Source organism: Pelodiscus sinensis, chromosome 24 (genome assembly GCF_049634645.1).
Source record: "Pelodiscus sinensis isolate JC-2024 chromosome 24, ASM4963464v1, whole genome shotgun sequence".
Classification (NCBI taxonomy): Eukaryota; Metazoa; Chordata; order Testudines; family Trionychidae; genus Pelodiscus; species Pelodiscus sinensis.
Window position 1 is genome coordinate 23,262,216 of NC_134734.1, and position 19,133 is coordinate 23,281,348.

Genomic DNA, 19,133 nt, shown 5'->3' on the forward strand with positions numbered 1-19,133 from the left:
CAGCCGGGGGATTGTTCCGCCGAGAGGCAGCGTCTGGCTGCTGGGGCTCCGGGAGTGGGGTTCCCTTCCTGTTTGCCGTGGGGCTGGAGCCAGGGTGGGGACAAGGGACCCTTCCCCACCTGGTTCAGAGACAATCTGGGCCCAGCCAAGCCGAGCCTTGCTAGGTGGGCACCTGCCTGGCCGCTGGCCCTGGCAGGATGGTCCGGGCAGGGCAAATGGGGGCAGGTTACAAGTTCCTGCTGCAGACCGAGGGGTGCCCAATGCACCCCAAGGCCAAGGTTATGGGCTGATCCTCCTTTCTCTAGTGGCTGCTGTGGGCAGTGTGGGGCTGGAGTAGGCACTGGGCTCTGGCCACAGCCCTGCTGGGTGAGGGCCAGTCCCTGCCCCGCTCTAGCTGGGAAGCATCAGGGCAGAGCCTGGGTATGAGCCCGGCTAGAGGTGGCCAGGGCCTTTGGCAGCAGCCGAGCCGGGCTGGGCTCAGCCCCGGCCAGGCCTCCTGGCTGTAGTGAGACCAAGGCTGAACACAAAAGCCCAGGCAGCACCGGCCTGGTTAGAAGCCTGAGGCCTGGCTAAGGGACGGAAGGCAAAGCTCAGCTGGGAGTGCGAGGCAGGGCCCTGGGCGGGGCAGGGCTGGGAGAGCAGAACGCAGACTGGGAACAGGCTGGGGTGTGACGGACCGGGTCTGGGCACCGCTCAGGGCGAATTGCTCGAATTCGGGGCTCCTCACAGCCCCAGACTGGAGACCTTCCCAAACAGGCCACACACCAGACACACACCGAGCACTCCAGCTGCCTGCCTGGCCAGCCAGAAGCCTCACGAGCAAAACCCTCCGACACCCCAGCAATATCCGTGCCCAGATGGCCCCGGGCCTCATACACAGCCGAGGGGTTTTAAAACCCAATCCCACCTACCCCGAACAGGTTCTGTCTGTCCCGCGAAACCAGCCACAGATCCCGGGTCAATTTACCCTCCGGATCTTACCCACAAATCACGCTGAGCCGATCCTTTAGCATCTAACCTCTAAGAAAGAAAGTGAGGCTGTTCAAGTATCATACGTTACATGCATCGAATCTCCCAGTTCTCCATGCAGGCTCTAGCAGAGATGTTAGAACTGCTGGCTTAAAAGTCTTTGGTGCACATCTTATGCCAGGATGGGTCCACAGTTCTTTCCGGCTCCTCGATCCCTGCACTGCTGCCTCTGGATGAAGGGCTGAGCTGAGCACCAAGATGGAGTCAGCCACATGGCATCTTTATACCCCCTCTTGGCTTCCTCCAAGCTGGAGGGAGTCACGTGGCCAGTGGCCAGGTGTGTCTTTTGGCCAGAGGTCCATTGTTCCCTGAGCTTTGCTCGTTAGCATGTCCATGAGCAAACATTCCCAGCCCATTGCTCTGCCGCAGAGAATCCTTCAGCATCCGCACAGAGTCCAAGTTTATAACTTCACACCCAGACATTAGACAGGAGTACGAAGAGCAGATACAGAACCCGTAGACAATCAGCTTTCGTTTGACACCTCACACGGCCCCCTTTGTATCAACTTTTGGGGCAAACACCCCCCATGGGCGCAGCAGTGACCTGGCTGCTCCCCTTAAAATCCAGTAACGTGACACGGGGTAGAAGAGTCGGTGGTGCCAGGCATACGTGGAAAGCAGCTGGTACCGCCAGCTCGTTGGAAAAGACCTGGGTCCCCCTTCCCCCCGATCCCAACCCACGGCCAGGGCAGGGTCTAGCGGACAGCCTGATGGGCAGGGATGGTCTAATCAACCCAGGGTGCCCGGTGGCATCTACGAAGCGCCAGGGGGGGCAGCCGGACCCTCAGCAGCGAGGTGACTTGTTTGCGCCTGGGGTCTCGGGGGGCAGCGGTTTCCCACCAGTTGTGCTGAGGCCATTGGTGCGAGTCACATGTGCACAGTCCGGCAGAGTCTGACAGCTGGGACCGCACGTTGCTTCACGCTAACCCTGGCCGGGCGCCTTGGCTCCGTCTCTGCTTCGTGGTCTTTGGGGGCCCCCTCGGGGTCTGCGGTGGTCACGGGGCCCGCAGCACGCGCACAGCCACCAGCAGCCTTCTGGTCCTCACCCTCAGCGGAGCCAGAGACCCAGCCGGCCAGCGTGGAGGTAAATCCACCCCACAGTGGCCCTTAACGTCAGGCTCTGCCTCAGCCAGGGAGGGACCCGGGGCTGGGTCAACAGTGTGGTGTGTGTGAGATCAGTGAGTATGAGATTAGTGAGAGTGTGATCTGTGTGTGTGTGTGTGTGTGTGTGCAAGCAATCTGTGTGAGATTGGTCAGTGTATGTGAGATCAGTGAGTGTGTGTGTGCAATCAGGGTATGTGTGTGCAATCCTTATGAGGTCTGTGTGGTGTGAGAGATCAGTGAGTGTGTGTGATCCATGAATGTGTGAGATCAGTGAGTGTGTGAGATCTGTGAGTGTGTGTGCGTGTGAGAGATCAGTGTGTATGATCTGTGAATGTGTGAGATCCATGAGTGTGAGATCAGTAAGTGTGTGAGAGAGAGATCAGTGTGTGTGATCTGTGAGTGTGTGTGAGATCCGTGTGTAGATTAGTAAGTGTGTGTGAGAGAGATTAGTGTGTGTGAGATCCGTGTGTGTGAGATCAGTAAGTGTGTGTGATCTGTGAGTGTGTGTGAGATCAGTGAGTGTGTGCGCACGGCGGGTCTGGGGCCTGCTGTCTGTCTGCCCTGCGCTGTGCCGAACGGCCGTTGCTGGAGGGCGTTAGGTCTCCTATGTGAAAGGGGCTGCTGGTGCAACCCCCCCCTCCACCGTGAGCGGAGGTGGAAGGACCAAGGCCCCACCGTGGAGAACAGCTGAGGCCGCCCCCCTCTTCCGTGCAGGGCTGAGGCCCGGAGCGCCCTGGGCAGCCGCCACTCGCCACGCGGCTGGAAATCTCCTTCCCGGAGTGCCGCCCGCGCTGGGCTCGGGGTGGGGGGCCGTGAGCCGTGTGGGAATGAGCCAGGCGCGGTGGCCTGGGTTGGCACGGGCAGGGCGGCAGGGGTGCCCACGGGGGGCAGGAGCTTGGCCCGGTTGGCCCCGAGATACGGCCCTAGCCAGGAGTCGCCCGCTGCAGGCTGAGCGCACGCAGGCGGGGGGCAGAGCCCCAACATTGGCACCGTTAGCTCAAGGGCCAGAGCCTGGCCAGGGCATCCGCCGAGCAGCTCCGTGCCGCGTTGCCTCCCCCTCCAGCAGCACCAGGAGGCGGCCCAGGGCCCCGCCCGGCAGCGCTGCACAGACGGGGGCCGTACTGCCACAGCAGCTAGGGAGGGGCCGCGGCGCCGCGGGAGTGTGTCCGCTCTGCTGTAACCCCCGGGGGTGCCTCGGTTTCCCTGGGCACTGCAGTGCCCAGCTGGGGATGGGAATGGGGGGGGCTGCCCCATCTTAGCACACCACCACGGCAGGCTGGCCTGTACCCTGAGGGGGGCGGGGCTGCCTCCAGGCTGGGGGAGGAGTTGCTGGGGGGTGAGCGCTCAGCTGGCGGCGGGTACGGGGGGGGCCCTGGCTCTGGGCCCCCCACTCCCCAAGATGGGTTGTACCGGCTGCTGTAACAAGTCTGAGCTGCGCTGTGCCCCCATGAACCGATAACCTGCTCTTCTACCTGCCGCCCGAGTCATGTCTGGCTGCGGAGGTGGGGGGGGGGGGGCGAGCACAGGGACTTCCCCACACCCTGTGATGGGGGTTCATGGGGGGGGCAAGCCTTTGGGGGCCTGTGCTGCAGGGCGTGGGGGAGGGGTGTGCCCCCCTCTGGGACGAGAATCCCTGGCAGCCTGGGGCGGTTTCTCCTTCCAGCCCCGGTTGGAGCCTCGCGTCGCCTCCTGGCCCAAGCCGTTGTGCCTGTTGCTGTCGCAGCGGCCGTGGCCCACCCCAGAGGTAGCCGCTTGCAGTGCCAAGCGAAGCAAAACCCATGTGTCTGCAGCGCCCGCTCGGTGCTCTGAGAGCCTCGCTCACCGCCCCCGGGACGCCTTTCCCAGCCAGCCCCGAGCGGGGAACGAGTCTGGGTCTTTTATTAGCTAGGGACGTGCTACATCCCTCCCCATGCAGGGGCCGCTGCACATGCCTGGCACGGGCTGGCGCGTGGACGAGACAAGAGTTCTGCCATTAGCACCGCCCGCCAAGCCAACCCAGGCCCCTGCAGCCGTGTTCTGGCTGCACCTGGTGCAGCCGCAGCTTTAAAGCTTTTGTCTAAATATAAACATTTCTGGCCCCTGGGGCTCCCATGAAACTGCCCCCCCTGGGGGGGGGGCTGTGGCCCTCACGCAGCAGAGACTGGGGCACGTGATGACTCTGGAGCCTAATGGTGGCCAATCCGCCAGCGCTGTCTAGGAGAGCCAGCGGGAATTGTGGGCGGAGCTTGGCAGCAGCTAGTTATTTCCTTCTGGTCAGAAGCCTCCTCTACAGAGCCTGGCTACAGCTGTTACCCCGGGGGGCAGCTGGCAGGGCTGTTCAGGCCTGGGGTCACCCTCCTTGCAGGCTTCCCCCCTCCCCCTTCCCCAAGGGCAGCTGAGAGGGGTACAACAGGAGTCCCAGGGATGCTGCCTCCGACCCCAGCCAGCCCTGGGAAAGTCTCTCTCTGGCCGGCCAGGCCTCTGATGCTCCCTCACATCTCGTCAGCATGGCCCAGCTTAGCAGCGTCCCACTGGCCCCGGGTCCCTTCCCGCGGGCAGGCCCATGGAGGCGCCTGCTGCTGCGGTGGGCCAGAGCGGATGCGTTTGCGCCTTTCTTCTGGCTGCCGGTGCCCAGAGGAGCTGGGCCCCCGTCTGCCCCTTCCGCTCTGTTCTCCCCTGCAGCCTGGGGGCCCGGCTGCTCCCCCGGGACGGGCCCGGGCTCTGTGGCCTGCAGGTCCTGGGATCCGGGGGCTTCGGCCTCTTCGGAGAACTCCCCCCGGGTCAGGATGTTCCTGGAGATCACTGGGGTGGGGGAGGAGGGCCGGGTTAGCGTCTGGTGGGGTGCCCAGTGCTGGCAGGGTGGGGGGAGCCAGAGCTTGGAGGGGGGGTCCCGGGGCAGGGGTGCAGGGTGTCGGGGTGCCCAGTGCCCGGCCCTGACAGGACACAGATGCTGTGTGTGGCCAGGTCTCTGGGCAGAGCCGGGCCAGGCAGCGTCAGGCAGGTGCTGGATCTGCCGGGCGGGGCTGGCAGCTGCAGGGGTGCTGGAGGTGCCAGCTCGGGGGGGGGGAGCATGGGGAAGCTCAGCCTGCCCCAGCGTGCGGCTGTTACCTCCGGTGGGCGTGTAGCCTGGGCTGACCCGCGCTCCCTGCGCAGGGGGCTGTAACTGGGGAAGAGGAGCAGCGCCAGGGAGACGAGCAGGATCTGCAGAGGAAGGGAGACGGGTCAGAGCCCAGCCCCCGGGGGTGGGGGGGGGCAGCCACGCAGCTGGGCGTGGTTGGGCGTCCGAGCATCGGCACCACCCTGCCGATGGTGTGGACAGGAGCACGGCACGGTCTGGTCACGATGGACGTGGTGCGTGTGCGCAGTGGGGGGCGCTAGACGTGGTGCTTGTGGGAAGTGGGGGGCGCTAGACGTGTGTGTGCACGGCGGGGGCGCTAGACGTGTGTAGTGCGCGGCGGAGGGTGCTAGACGTGGTGCGTGTGCGCGGCGGAGGGTGCTAGACGTGGTGCGTGTGCGCGGCGGGGGTTGCTAGACGTGGTGTGTGTGCACGGCGGGGGTGCTAGACGTGGTGCGTGGGGGCGCTAGACGTGGTGTGTGTGCACGGCGGGGGCACTAGACGTGGTGCGTGGGGGTGCTAGACGTGGTGCGTGTGCACGGCGGGGGCACTAGACGTGGTGCGTGTGCACAGCGGGGGCGCTAGACGTGGTGCGTGGGGGCGCTAGACGTGGTGCGTGTGCACGGCGGGGGCTCTAGATGTGGTGCCTATGCGTGGGGGCGCTAAACGTGGTGCGTGTGTGTGGTGGGGGGTGCAGTAACCCAGGGTCCCCATGCAGGGGCTGTAGCAGAGAAGGTGCCTGTGCACGAGGGGGGCCCGGCAAGGGGGCGTGGCCAGCCCGGCAAGGGGGCGTGGCCAGCCGCGGGTCTGGCTGGGCGCTGCGCGTGTGCAGCCCGGAGCAGGGCCGTGCACGGGGCCTCGTGCGCCTGGGAGCTCTGCCCTTACCAGGACGCAGGTGCTGGTCTGCGCGGCTTTGCTGGACGTGGGTTTGATCAGCTCCCGCAGCTTCTGCAGCTGGCCCAGCAGGGACCTGTGGGGAGCAGGCAGCGGTTGAGGGACCCACAGCGGCCCCAGCCGCCCTCCGGTGCCCCTGCAAGGTCCAGTGGGCTCGGTGCAGCTCGGCCGATGCCCCTGCCCGCCGGTGGGTGCAGAGCTCTCTGCCCGGCCCGGGAGGGACCCAGCGGTTCTGACACTCACACGTTGTGTTTCTCCAGCTCCTGCACCTTCTGCTGCAGCTCCTGGTTCTGGGCTGCACACGCGGCCACCCTGCCGAGGGACAAAGCAGGGCGGGTTCAGGTCCGTGCCAACTGCCACGCAGACCTGTGGGTGGCAGGGCCTCCATGGCACAGGATCTGCCGGCGGGGTAGGCTCGGCAGCGGGGATGCTCCACGTGGCTGGCTCTGAGCAGGGCAGGCAGGGCCCGGGGCGACGGGGTGCACGTGCATGAGCCTATGGTGCAACACTACTGGATTGTGGGAGGAGCACACTTGGCCCTGGTGCAGCCACTGCTCCGTGCTTGCACCAGCCTGGTGCAAAGTGGGCACGGGAGGGGCCGATGACTTGCTGAGTCCGTCAGGGCTACTCGTGGGTACGGCTCCGTTCTGAGCCTGGGGTCTGTGTCAGTCCCCGAGGGACCCCAGAGCAGCCAGCCTGGCTGGGGGTCTGGTCAGCCCGGCCCGGACCAGCCAGTCGGCCATGGAGCTGGGAGGCACCAGCACTGAAGGGACTTTCCTGCCCCCCTCTGTCTGGAACGGGGCCCCGGCGCCTGCCAGCTGAGGCCTGAGTCAGACCTGGCCCTGAGACAAAGTCCATTGGGGGAGGTGCTTTCCCACTAAGGATGTGAAATATCAAGTAATTGACTAGTCGAGTAGTCGATGGAATTTCCATCTACTCGACTAGTCGATAGGCCCTTCCGCATTCCTCCTCTGAAATGCACCAGAGCCCCCGCTGGGCCCCCGCTGGGTCGCTGGCACATTTCGAAGGATGCGAAACGCCGCAGGCGGCCCGGGGCCCATGGGAAGTCCCCCACTCCGGGCTGCACACCAGGTGCCAGGTGTGAAAGGCACAAGAGTCCCCCGCTGACTCTGGGCTCCATGCTATGCTGCCGCTTTGAAATGCCACATGGGGCCCAGGGTCGCTCCCCAGCTGCTCCCGGGCTCCGTGCGGCGTTTCCCAGAACCCGGGATCAGCTGGGGACTCCCTCGCTGACCCCGGGCTCCATGCAAACGCCAGGGCGGCGTTTCAAAGGGGCAGCGCGGCTGACAGAGGCAGCAAGGAGCGGGGCAGTCGACTCGTCCTTCACACCCTGAGGGGCTCGCTGCGGCTGGTTGGTGCCTGCCAGGGAAGGACGCGGGCTGGGGCTGCAGCAGCCCTGGCTCTGAGCAATTGGCCCCAAAGCGCCTCGTGCGTCCCAAGCGGTGCCCCGGCTCTCACCGGCTCTCCAGCCCGTCCACGTACTCCTTCTTGCGCCGCCGGCTGTCCTGGGCCGACTGCTTGTTCCGGATCTTCCTCCGCACCTTCTTCAGGAGCCGTTCCTCCGCCTGGGGGGCAGACGCAGCCTGAACCGGCCGCGCAGCCTTCTCCCCCCCCTTGTGTGTTCTTGTGTCTTGTCCCCTCTGACCCGCCCCGCAGGTTACACTCCGGGCCTGTGGCTCTGGGCTCCCAGGCTGGGCCCTGCCTGCCCTGGCCCCGGATCCAGAAAACCCGCTGACTTTGCACCGGAGTCAGGACCAGCTGCCCTGCAAACTCGCACCCGCTTGGGCCTGTGCACATGGCTCCGCTCACGTCGCTCATTGCACGCTCCTTGCACGCTCGGGTGCACGCTCAAGCCAGGCTGGCTCCCCCCCCACTGGCGCCCGCTGGCTGCAGTACCTTGGTGAGGGGCAGGTTACTGGGCAGGGCGACACCCTCTTGTGACAGCAGCCGCTGCTCCTCCTCCGTCAGGAACAGAGCCGGGAACTGCTGCTGCTGGAGAGAACCACCGGCTGCAGGCCACGGGGGCCCCCTTCCGCCAGCCCCCCTTTCTGCCAGCCCCCCACTTCCACCAGCCCCCCACTTCTGCAAGTCCCCCCTTTCTGCCAACCCAACCTTCCACCAGCCCCCCACTTCTGCCAGCCCTCCTTTCTGCCAGCCCCCCACTTCCACCAGCCTCCCTTCCATCAGCCCCCCCTTTCTGCCAGCCCCCCACTTCCACCAGCCCCTCACTTCTCCCAGCCTCCCTTCCATCAGCCCCCCACTTCTGCAAGTCCCCCCTTTCTGCCAACCCAACCTTCCACCAGCCCCCCACTTCTGCCAGCCCCCCTTTCTTCCAGCCCCCCACTTCCGCCAGCCTCCCTTCCATCAGCCCCCCCTTTCTGCCAACCGCCCCTTCCACCAGCCTCCTTTCCATCAGCCCCCCCTTTCTGCCAGCCCCCCACTTCCACCAGCCCCCCACTTCTGCAAGTCCCCCCTTTCTGCCAACCCAACCTTCCACCAGCCCCCCACTTCTGCCAGCCCTCCTTTCTGCCAGCCCCCCACTTCCACCAGCCTCCCTTCCATCAGCCCCCCCTTTCTGCCAGCCCCCCACTTCCACCAGCCTCCCTTCCATAAGCCCCCCACTTCTGCAAGTCCCCCCTTTCTGCCAACCCAACCTTCCACCAGCCCCCCACTTCTGCCAGCCCCCCTTTCTTCCAGCCCCCCACTTCCGCCAGCCTCCCTTCCATCAGCCCCCCCTTTCTGCCAACCGCCCCTTCCACCAGCCTCCCTTCCATCAGCCCCCCCTTTCTGCCAGCCCCCCACTTCCACCAGCCTCCCTTCCATAAGCCCCCCACTTCTGCAAGTCCCCCCTTTCTGCCAACCCAACCTTCCACCAGCCCCCCACTTCTCCCAGCCCCCCTTTCTGCCAACCCCCCCTTCCACCAGCCCCCCACTTCTGCCAGTCCCCCCTTTCTGCCAACCCCCCCTTCCACCAGCCCCCCACTTCTGCCAGTCCCCCCTTTCTGCCAACCCCCCCTTCCACCAGCCCCCCACTTCTGCCAGCCCCCCACTTCCCTCCAGGCTGGGCAGGGCTGTGGCTCCCTGGGGGCAGCTGCGGAGTGTTTCCCTGCAGTGGGGCCTGGGGCGCCCTGCCCCCCGCTGGCCAGCCAGTCTGCGTGTGGGGGGGTGGATCCTGAGCCACACTTACCGCGGGCACCGCTGCCTGCACGTCCCCCGGGCCCAGCACCGCGCCCGGCCGGGCCAGCGTCTCGTTCACCATGCGGGTGTCAGGGATCAGCGGTGGGGGCAGCCAGTCACCTGGCACAGACAGAGCCGAGGGCTCAGGAGCAGGGGCAGTGGGGGCCTGTCCATAGGCGCAAACCGGGCAGTCGCCTGGGCCCCAAATTAAACGGCCATTGAGGGGGCTGGAGCCGAGGCGCCGAACGCGCGTTTCACCCAGGGCGCTAGTTGCCGGCAGCTCATCTAGGGCCGCTCCTGAGCAGGGGCAGGGTGGTCAGAGAGCTGGGGGGGTACAGAGTGGGGCGGGGCTGAGAGCTGTGGGGCGCAGGGCAGGCAGAGAGCTGGAGGGGTTACGGAGCGGGGGGGCCGAAAGCTATGGGGGCAGGCAGAGAGCTGGGGGGGTTACGGGGCGGGGGGGCCGAAAGCTATGGGGGCAGGCAGAGAGCTGGAGGCGTTACGGAGCGGGGGGGCCGAAAGCTATGGGGGCAGGCAGAGAGCTGGGGGGGTTACGGGGCGGGGGGGCCGAAAGCTATGGGGGCAGGCAGAGAGCTGGGGGGGTTACGGGGCGGGGGGCCGAAAGCTATGGGGGCAGGCAGAGAGCTGGGGGCGTTACGGAGCGGGGGGGCCGAAAGCTATGGGGGCAGGCAGAGAGCTGGGGGGGTTACGGGGCGGGGGGGCCGAAAGCTATGGGGGCAGGCAGAGAGCTGGGGGGGTTACGGGGCGGGGGGCCGAAAGCTATGGGGGCAGGCAGAGAGCTGGGGGCGTTACGGAGCGGGGGGGCCGAAAGCTATGGGGGCAGGCAGAGAGCTGGGGGGGTTACGGGGCGGGGGGGCCGAGAGCTATGGGGGCAGGGCAGAGAGCTGGGGGGGTACGGAGTGGGGCGGAGCTGAGAGCTGTGGGGCGCAGGGCAGGCAGAGAGCTGGGGGCGTTACGGGGCGGGGGGCCGAGAGCTATGGGGGCAGGGCAGAGAGCTGGGGGGGTTACGGGGCGGGAGGGCCAAGAGCTATGGGGGCAGGACAGAGAGCTGGGGGGGTTACGGGGCGGGGGGGCCGAGAGCTATGGGGGCAGGGCAGAGAGCTGGGGGGGTTACGGGGCGGGGGGGCGCCGAGAGCTATGGGGGCAGGGCAGAGAGCTGGGGGGGTTACGGGGCGGGGGGGGCCGAGAGCTATGGGGGCAGGGCAGAGAGCTGGGGAGGTTACGGGGTGGGGGGGCCGAGAGCTATGGGGGCAGGGCAGAGAGCTGGGGGGGTTACGGGGCGGGGGGGCGCCGAGAGCTATGGGGGCAGGGCAGAGAGCTGGGCGGGTTACGGGGCGGGGGGGGCCGAGAGCTATGGGGGCAGGGCAGAGAGCTGGGGGGGTTACGGGGCGGGGGGGCCGAGAGCTATGGGGGCAGGGCAGAGAGCTGGGGGGAGGTTACGGGGCGGGGGGGCCGAGAGTTATGGGGGCAGGGCAGAGAGCTGGGGGGGTTACGGGGCGGGGGGCCGAAAGCTATGGGGGCAGGCAGAGAGCTGAGGGCGTTACGGGGCGGGGGGGCCGAAAGCTATGGGGGCAGGCAGAGAGCTGGGGGCGTTACGGGGCGGGGGGCCGAGAGCTATGGGGGCAGGGCAGAGAGCTGGGGGGGTTACGGGGCGGGGGGGCCGAGAGCTATGGGGGCAGGGCAGAGAGCTGGGGGGGGGTTAAGGGGCGGGGGGGCCGAGAGTTATGGGGGCAGGGCAGAGAGCTGGGGGGGTTACGGGGCGGGGGGCCGAAAGCTATGGGGGCAGGCAGAGAGCTGGGGGCGTTACGGGGCGGGGGGCCGAGAGCTATGGGGGCAGGGCAGAGAGCTGGGGGGGTTACGGGGCGGGGGGGCCGAGAGCTATGGGGGCAGGGCAGAGAGCTGGGGGGGTTACGGGGTGGGGGGGCCGAGAGCTATGGGGGCAGGGCAGAGAGCTGGGGGGGTTACGGGGCAGGGGGGCCGAGAGCTATGGGGGCAGGGCAGAGAGCTGGGGGGGTTACGGGGCGGGGGGGCCGAGAGCTATGGGGGCAGGACAGAGAGCTGGGGGGTTACGGGGCGGGGGGGCCGAGATCTATGGGGGCAGGGCAGAGAGCTGGGGGGGTTACGGGGCGGGGGGCCGAGAGCTATGGGGGCAGGTCAGAGAGCTGGGGGCGTTACGGGGCGGGGGGCCGAGAGCTATGGGGGCAGGGCAGAGAGCTGGGGGGGTTACGGGGCGGGGGGCCGAGAGCTATGGGGGCAGGGCAGAGAGCTGGGGGGGTTACGGGGCGGGGGGCCGAGAGCTATGGGGGCAGGGCAGAGAGCTGGGGGGGTTACGGGGCGGGGGGCCGAGAGCTATGGGGGCAGGCAGAGAGCTGGGGGCGTTACGGGGCGGGGGGCCGAGAGCTATGGGGGCAGGGCAGAGAGCTGGGGGGGTTACGGGGCGGGGGGCTGAGATCTATGGGGGCAGGGCAGAGAGCTGGGGGGGTTACGGGGCGGGGGGCCGAGAGCTATGGGGGCAGGGCAGAGAGCTGGGGGGGTTACGGGGCGGGGGGCCGAGAGCTATGGGGGCAGGGCAGAGAGCTGGGGGGGTTACGGGGCGGGGGGGCGCCGAGAGCTATGGGGGCAGGGCAGAGAGCTGGGCGGGTTACGGGGCGGGGGGGGCCGAGAGCTATGGGGGCAGGGCAGAGAGCTGGGGGGGTTACGGGGCGGGGGGGCCGAGAGCTATGGGGGCAGGGCAGAGAGCTGGGGGGAGGTTACGGGGCGGGGGGGCCAAGAGTTATGGGGGCAGGGCAGAGAGCTGGGGGGGTTACGGGGCGGGGGGCCGAAAGCTATGGGGGCAGGCAGAGAGCTGAGGGCGTTACGGGGCGGGGGGGCCGAAAGCTATGGGGGCAGGCAGAGAGCTGGGGGCGTTACGGGGCGGGGGGCCGAGAGCTATGGGGGCAGGGCAGAGAGCTGGGGGGGTTACGGGGCGGGGGGGCCGAGAGCTATGGGGGCAGGGCAGAGAGCTGGGGGGGGGTTAAGGGGCGGGGGGGCCGAGAGTTATGGGGGCAGGGCAGAGAGCTGGGGGGGTTACGGGGCGGGGGGCCGAAAGCTATGGGGGCAGGCAGAGAGCTGGGGGCGTTACGGGGCGGGGGGCCGAGAGCTATGGGGGCAGGGCAGAGAGCTGGGGGGGTTACGGGGCGGGGGGGCCGAGAGCTATGGGGGCAGGGCAGAGAGCTGGGGGGGTTACGGGGTGGGGGGGCCGAGAGCTATGGGGGCAGGCAGAGAGCTGGGGGGGTTACGGGGCGGGGGGGCGCCGAGAGCTATGGGGGCAGGCAGAGAGCTGGGGGGTTACGGGGCGGGGGGCCGAGAGCTATGGGGGCAGGGCAGAGAGCTGGGGGGGTTACGGGGCGGGGGGGCGCCGAGAGCTATGGGGGCAGGCAGAGAGCTGGGGGGTTACGGGGCGGGGGGCCGAGAGCGGGGAGCGGGGTGGCAGCTGCCAGCGTGTCCCAGGGCTGTTTGCTGGGAGCGTTGCCCGCCGGGCGCAGGCTGCTCGCCCCCGGAAGCCAGGCTGGGGAAGGTGCCCGGAGCCCCGCTCACCCACGGGGATGGCCGCGCCGGCTGGGAGGGCGCTCAGGGGCGGGGGGCTGTGGGCGCCGGGCCCCTCGGAGATGCCGCTGTCGCTGCCCGCGCTGTACACGGCGTTGGGGTCCACGCTGGCGCCCAGCAGCTCCTCGGCTTCGCTGTCGTCCAGACCCTGCAGCGACGCGGGACGTTGCCGGGAGCCGCCGGCCCGAGAGCAGCCCAGGCGGGGCCGGGGGGACACCCAGGAGCCGGCAGCTCGGGCCATGGGCCCCGCAATGGGCCTGGCAAAGTTCCCCCTAATCTGCCCGGGCAGGGGCTCCAGGCTGGCACTGCTGTGGGCAAGAGGGGAGCCGCTCCCCGACCCCCAGAGGAACCCCAGCCCTCTGCCCCCCCTGATGCCCCCTCAGCCCTGAGCAGCCTCCTGCGCCCCGAAATCCACATCCCCTGCCCAGAGCCCGTACCCCTCCTGCACCCCAAACTCACATCCCCAGCCCAGAGCCCGACCCCTCCTGCACCCCAAACTCACATCCCCCGCCCAGAGCCCTACCCCTCCTGCACCCCAAACTCACATCCCCCGCCCAGAGCCCTACCCCTCCTGCACCCCAAACTCACATCCCCCGCCCAGAGCCCTACCCCTCCTGCACCCCAAACTCACATCCCCAGCCCAGAGCCCGACCCCTCCTGCACCCCAAACTCACATCCCCCGCCCAGAGCCCTACCCCTCCTGCACCCCAAACTCACATCCCCCGCCCAGAGCCCGACCCCTCCTGCACCCCAAACTCACATCCCCCGCCCAGAGCCCGACCCCTCCTGCACCCCAAACTCACATCCCCCGCCCAGAGCCCTACCCCTCCTGCACCCCAAACTCACATCCCCAGCCCAGAGCCCTACCCCTCCTGCACCCCGAACCCACATCCCCAGCCCAGAGCCCTACCCCTCCTGCACCCCAAACTCACATCCCCCGCCCAGAGCCCGACCCCTCCTGCACCCCGAACCCACATCCCCCGCCCAGAGCCCGTACCCCTCATGCACCCCAAACTCACATCCCCAGCCCAGAGCCCTACCCCTCCTGCACCCCAAACTCACATCCCCAGCCCAGAGCCCTACCCCTCCTGCACCCCAAACTCACATCCCCCGCCCAGAGCCCTACCCCTCCTGCACCCCAAACCCACATCCCCCGCCCAGAGCCCTACCCCTCCTGCACCCCAAACTCACATCCCCCGCCCAGAGCCCTACCCCTCCTGCACCCCAAACTCACATCCCCTGCCCAGAGCCCTACCCCTCCTGCACCCCAAACTCACATCCCCTGCCCAGAGCCCTACCCCTCCTGCACCCCAAACTCACATCCCCTGCCCAGAGCCCTACCCCTCCTGTACCCCAAACTCACATCCCCTGCCCAGAGCCCTACCCCTCCTGTACCCCAAACCCACATCCCCACCCCAGAGCCCATACCCCTCCTGCACCCCGAACCCACATCCCCCGCCCAGAGCCCGTACCCCTCCTGCACCCCAAACCCACATCCCCAGCCCAGAACCTGTACCCCTCCTGCACCCCAAACCCACATCCCCAGCCCAGAACCTGTACCCTTCCTGCACCCGACTCCCATCCCAGAGTCCAAACCCCTCTTGCATTCCAAACCCCTCAGCCCCAGCCCCACCCTAGATCCTGCATCCCCCGCTGGAGCCCTCACACCTCTGAACCCCAACCCTCTGCCCCAGGCCTGAGCCCCGTCCCACACTCCGAGCCCCTTGGCCCCACCCCGCCACATGAATGTTGTCATGTGCACCGATATGAAGGTGACGTGTTGTGTCGCACGTCCCCTCCGTGTCGCACGTCCCCTTCACATTGGTGCACGTAACAAAATTCATTCCGCACAGAGGCAGGAGATAGTCGAGGGAGCCCTGGGCTGGGGTGGCTGAAATTGCTGCTCGCCCGTAGGCAGCGATGCCAGGGCAGGGCCCCTTCCCCAGCCCGAGATCCCACCGCAGCCCCCATGGGCCCCTGGCCTGTGCACTGCAGCTGCCTGGGGGGGGACAGCTGCTGGCTCCCACCCCTAGGAGGCTGGCTGGAGAGGGGAGCGGAGAGCCGGGCCTTGCGCCTGCACGAAGGCAGCAGCAGGGCCCTGCGTGGCGAGGGGGCTGGGCAGGGGCGGTTCCCGCAGGGGGCTGCTGCTGCACAGAGGGGCCCGTGGGGCTCGCTCTGCCCCCCAACCTGCCCGACTCACGCTGCTCGCCCACATCTCGGGGCCCGGCTCGGAGCCCCCAGCCTGCTCCAGCAGGCCCAAGGGGGGGCTGCCAGGGAACAGCTCCTCCTGCTGCACGAAGAGAAGAGCCTGGAGTGTGGGGCTGCCCGGCTCGGCCATCTGCGACAGACGGACAGACAGACGGACAGCCCGTCAGGCAGCCTCGGTGCCACCTGCCCCGCCCCCGCCGCTCCGCCCCCACCCCTGCTGAAGCTGGCAGGGGGAGTCCCCTGCGCCCGGGCCTGCGGGGGTCCCTGGGGGCCCTGTGATGCCCAGGCGGGGTCCCAGCGACGGGGACCGGCTCCCGCCCAGGGCCGAAACCGACCAGTCCTGCTGGTGCGGCATGGGCAGGCCCAGCCCCCGCGGCGGGCTGAGAAGATGCCAGGGCTGGCTGGAGGCTTGGTCCTTGCTGTCCCGGGGCTCAGCCCTGCCAGGGACCGGCCCAGCCACCGGCCTGGACTGCTGCCTGAAAGCCGCAGCGGTGCCCCTGAGGCAGCTCTGGGAGCAAGGCCAGGCCCGGGCAGGGCAGAGCCAGGCCTTGCTGCTCCCAGCACCCTGCGAGCACCCCTGGGTGCCCAGTCACGCGCCCACCACGCAGCCCGGCTAGGGAACCGCTGGCTTTGCAGCTGAGCGCCCCCAGCCTGCGCCGGCTGGGGAAACTGGTCCCTCTGCTCCTGCCGCACCGCTGGCTCCTGAGCTGCGAGGGCCCCAGGCCCCGTGTGCGCGACGAGTGTCCCGCACCCCCTACCTCAGCCCAGCTCCAGGCAGCTCCAGCACCCTCCTGGCACCCAGCCTTTCTGCAGACCAGGATCTCCGGCATCCTGGGCAGCCCCAGCCAAGGCCCACCCCTGGGCTTAAAAGGGCCAAGGCAGCGTGTGGAGCCGGCGATGGACGGGCCTTGCCTGAAAGTCCCCGGGGCTAGAGGCCCTGGTGCAGCACCCCAACTGCCCAGGGCAGGCCTGGAGGGGCTGGGGAGGACAGGGGGAGCCCAGCAAGGGGGCAGGGGCTGTGGTGGGGATCGGCTGGGGGTCGTGCTCTCTGGTGGCCTCTGGGGAACCTCAGTGCGCAGCTGCCCCTTTGTGGCCCACTGTCCCCGGGGCTGCTCGGTCGCGCTGCCCCCCGGCGGGGGCGGCAGAGTCTGGGGCCAGGCCTGGTGCTTCCCCCCTCCCCCTGCCTGCCCCCAGGATGAGCAGCACTGACCCTGCCCACTCACACAAGCGCTCAGTCCTTGACACGAGGATCTTTATGTCTATGGGTGGTGCACGTCCACGCATGCCTCAGCGCATGCATGCATTTATTCCGCACATGGCTGGAAAAGTTTAGCGGAAACACTGGTCTTTGTAGCTTGTGTAAGGCCCCTCCCCCCAGCCCCGGACATGCAGCTGATGTCAGGGGAGTCCATGAAGTGGCTTCAGCCGGCGCAGGGGCACCCCGGGGGCAGTTGCATTTCAATGGAGGCGGGTCTCAGGCTTCGCTCTAGTCTGAGCACTGATGTCCAGCCACAGCCCCGTCCGGCTCCCCAAGGGCCACTGGGCTGTGGGGCCCTGGCTCCGAGGGCCCTGGTGTGCTGGGTTAGAGTGGGGACTGAGCACCCCACAACTGCGGGGCGGGGGCGGGGGCGGGCAGGAGAGCTGCTGTGTGTGTATGAGGTGGGACAGACAGCCCAGCGGGGGCTAGACAGACTGGGTTAGACAAAGGATGGGCATGTAGGGGGGTGGATGGACAGACGGGTGGGGGGGATGGATAGTTAGCTAGATGTGGGGTGTGCAGGGGCTGGATAGACAGACAGACGGGGGTGGGGGCTGGAAGGACAGACAGGGTGGGGGCCGGCAGGACAGACAGACGGGGGTGGGGGCTGGAAGGACAGACAGACAAAGTGTGGGGGTTGGCGGGACAAACAGACGGGGTGGGGGCTGGAAGGACAGACAGATGGGGGTGGAGGCCGGCAGGACAGACGGGGTGGGGGCTGGAAGGACAGACAGGGTGGGGGCCGGCAGGACAGACAGACGGGGGTGGGGGCTGGAAGGACAGACAGGGTGGGGGCCGGCAGGACAGACAGACGGGGTGGGGGCTGGAAGGACAGACAGGGTGGGGGCCGGCAGGACAGACAGACAGGGTGGGGGCTGGAAGGACAGACAGACGGGGGTGGGGGCCGGCAGGACAGACAGGGTGGGGGCTGGAAGGACAGACAGGGTGGGGGCCGGCAGGACAGACAGACGGGGTTGGGGGCTGGAAGGACAGACAGACGGGGGTGGGGGCCGGCAGGACAGACAGACGGGGGTGGGGGCTGGAAGGACAGACAGGGTGGGGGCCGGCAGGACAGACAGACGGGGGTGGGGGCTGGAAGGACAGACAGGGTGGGGGCCGGCAGGACAGACAGACGGGGGTGGGGGCCGGCAGGACAGAGACGGGGCAGGGGTAGCTCCTGGGGTGCAGGCCGGGGGGAGCACAGCCCCAGACGAGGATGAGGGGAGCGCCCCAGAGCCGTGGCCGGGAAGTCACTGGCTGGTGTGGCCCCGGGCCGAGCTGACAGACCCTCTGGCCGGGCACTCTGCTGCGGGCTCCATGCAGTGCCAGGCACACGGGCGTGCCCATTCCCTCCGGGTGCCCAGGCTGGCGTTGCCCTTTTAAGCAGCACTGAGGGGGGGGCGGGGTTTGGACCTTGACCCGCCAGGTGGGGCTGCAGGTGCCTTGTCTGGGCGGGGCCGGATGCCGCTGGGCTTGGCCTGGTCCTGCCAAGGGCCTGACCCTCCTCTTGCTGCCGATCAGGAGGGGCCGCAGTGGCACAGGCACTGAGCCAGGCTTCCAGCCCCTGGGCCCGCGCCCGGCTGCCATGCGGCTGTTCCCACTGCAGCCTGCTCGCCCAGGCACACTCTGCGGCCCGGCCCATAGGCAGCCCGGGAGGGGAGCCCCCAGCTCTGGGCACTGGGGCTCACAGCCGTCCCGCCTCTCTCTCTGGGTCCCTGAGAGGCAGCAGGGTGGGTGTGTCCCGGGGTGGGGGAGGCTCAGCCCTGGGGAGCCCTACAGGGACACCCACCTAAAACCAGGCCTTGCTTTGTGCCAGGTTGTAGCCCTGGCACTGCTGGGCCCAGTGGGTCATGCTGAGCCCCCTGAGCCAGGCCCCCATGCCGCTTGATCAGGCGCCCGGAACAAAGGGCCCTGTCCCTCCCCCCTCCAGTCCCCTCCTCGGGTTTCCCCCACGATTATGTGGGGGATTCACCCCAAATCCCTGACTGTGAGGGGTCGGCTGCAGCCTAGAGAAGTTATCCCAGGACAGAGCCTTGTCCAGCCTGCAGGGTGACCAGGTGTCACCGAGGGGTGGGGGAGTCCCTGGGCCCTGCCCCCCCCCCCCGGCTGCAGCCAGAGGGGGCTCTTGGCCGCAGGGAGAACGAGGGAGGAGGGGGGAGGCGGTGGTGACAGGGACCCTGCGCAGCACAGACTGGTCAGCACAGGCCCAGAGCCAGGGCCCTGCCCCTCCCCCTGCCTGCACCCCCCAAGCCAGTCCCTGGGCCTTTGTCCTGCTTCCCCAGCAAAAGGGTGTCACCTGCCCACCCCCTTCCTGGCCTCAGGTCACAGCAAGCATCAGCCAGTGTGTGCCCGGGGGAGACACTCACATGGAAATTCCCATCCCCACCGAGGTAGTGGTGCAGCGCCCAGGGAAACTGAGGCACACCCAGGGGGGTGCTAAGGACAGTAGAAGCCAAGTGCAAAGTAACAGGCAAATCCAATCCCCACCTTGGCATGCATTTTGCAGTAACGGGGGCTCCCTGGCTGGGGGGGCAAACTCTAGTCTGCACCCCACTCAGCCCCCAGGCCGAAAGCTACAACGGCCCCATCTGCAGTGGGGCTGGAGGGGGTAGCCCCTTCTGCCCCGGCCTGGGCAGGGCGCGGAGGGGTCAGGCGGGGGGGCATGGAGCTGAAAGGCCCTGGCGGGGGGCGGGGTGCCCCAGGAGCCGTGTGCACGGCGCTGCGCATCCCGGTCCCCCCGCCCCG

The 19,133-nt window shown here is 68.3% G+C and overlaps 1 protein-coding gene across 1 annotated transcript; it reads right to left on the bottom strand.

The window, feature by feature from the left end:
* Window positions 1-4,604: 4,604 nt before the first annotated feature.
* CREB3L4 (cAMP responsive element binding protein 3 like 4) lies at window positions 4,605-15,994 on the bottom strand. Its single transcript, XM_075907061.1, is given in 12 exon segments — window positions 4,605-4,642; window positions 4,645-4,914; window positions 5,221-5,259; window positions 5,262-5,313; window positions 6,113-6,197; window positions 6,365-6,433; window positions 7,601-7,707; window positions 8,039-8,131; window positions 9,330-9,439; window positions 12,914-13,070; window positions 15,123-15,260; window positions 15,889-15,994. Coding segments are annotated over 12 exon segments (1,230 nt in total). The 5' UTR covers window positions 15,961-15,994.
* Between the last annotated feature and the right edge of the window lie 3,139 nt (window positions 15,995-19,133).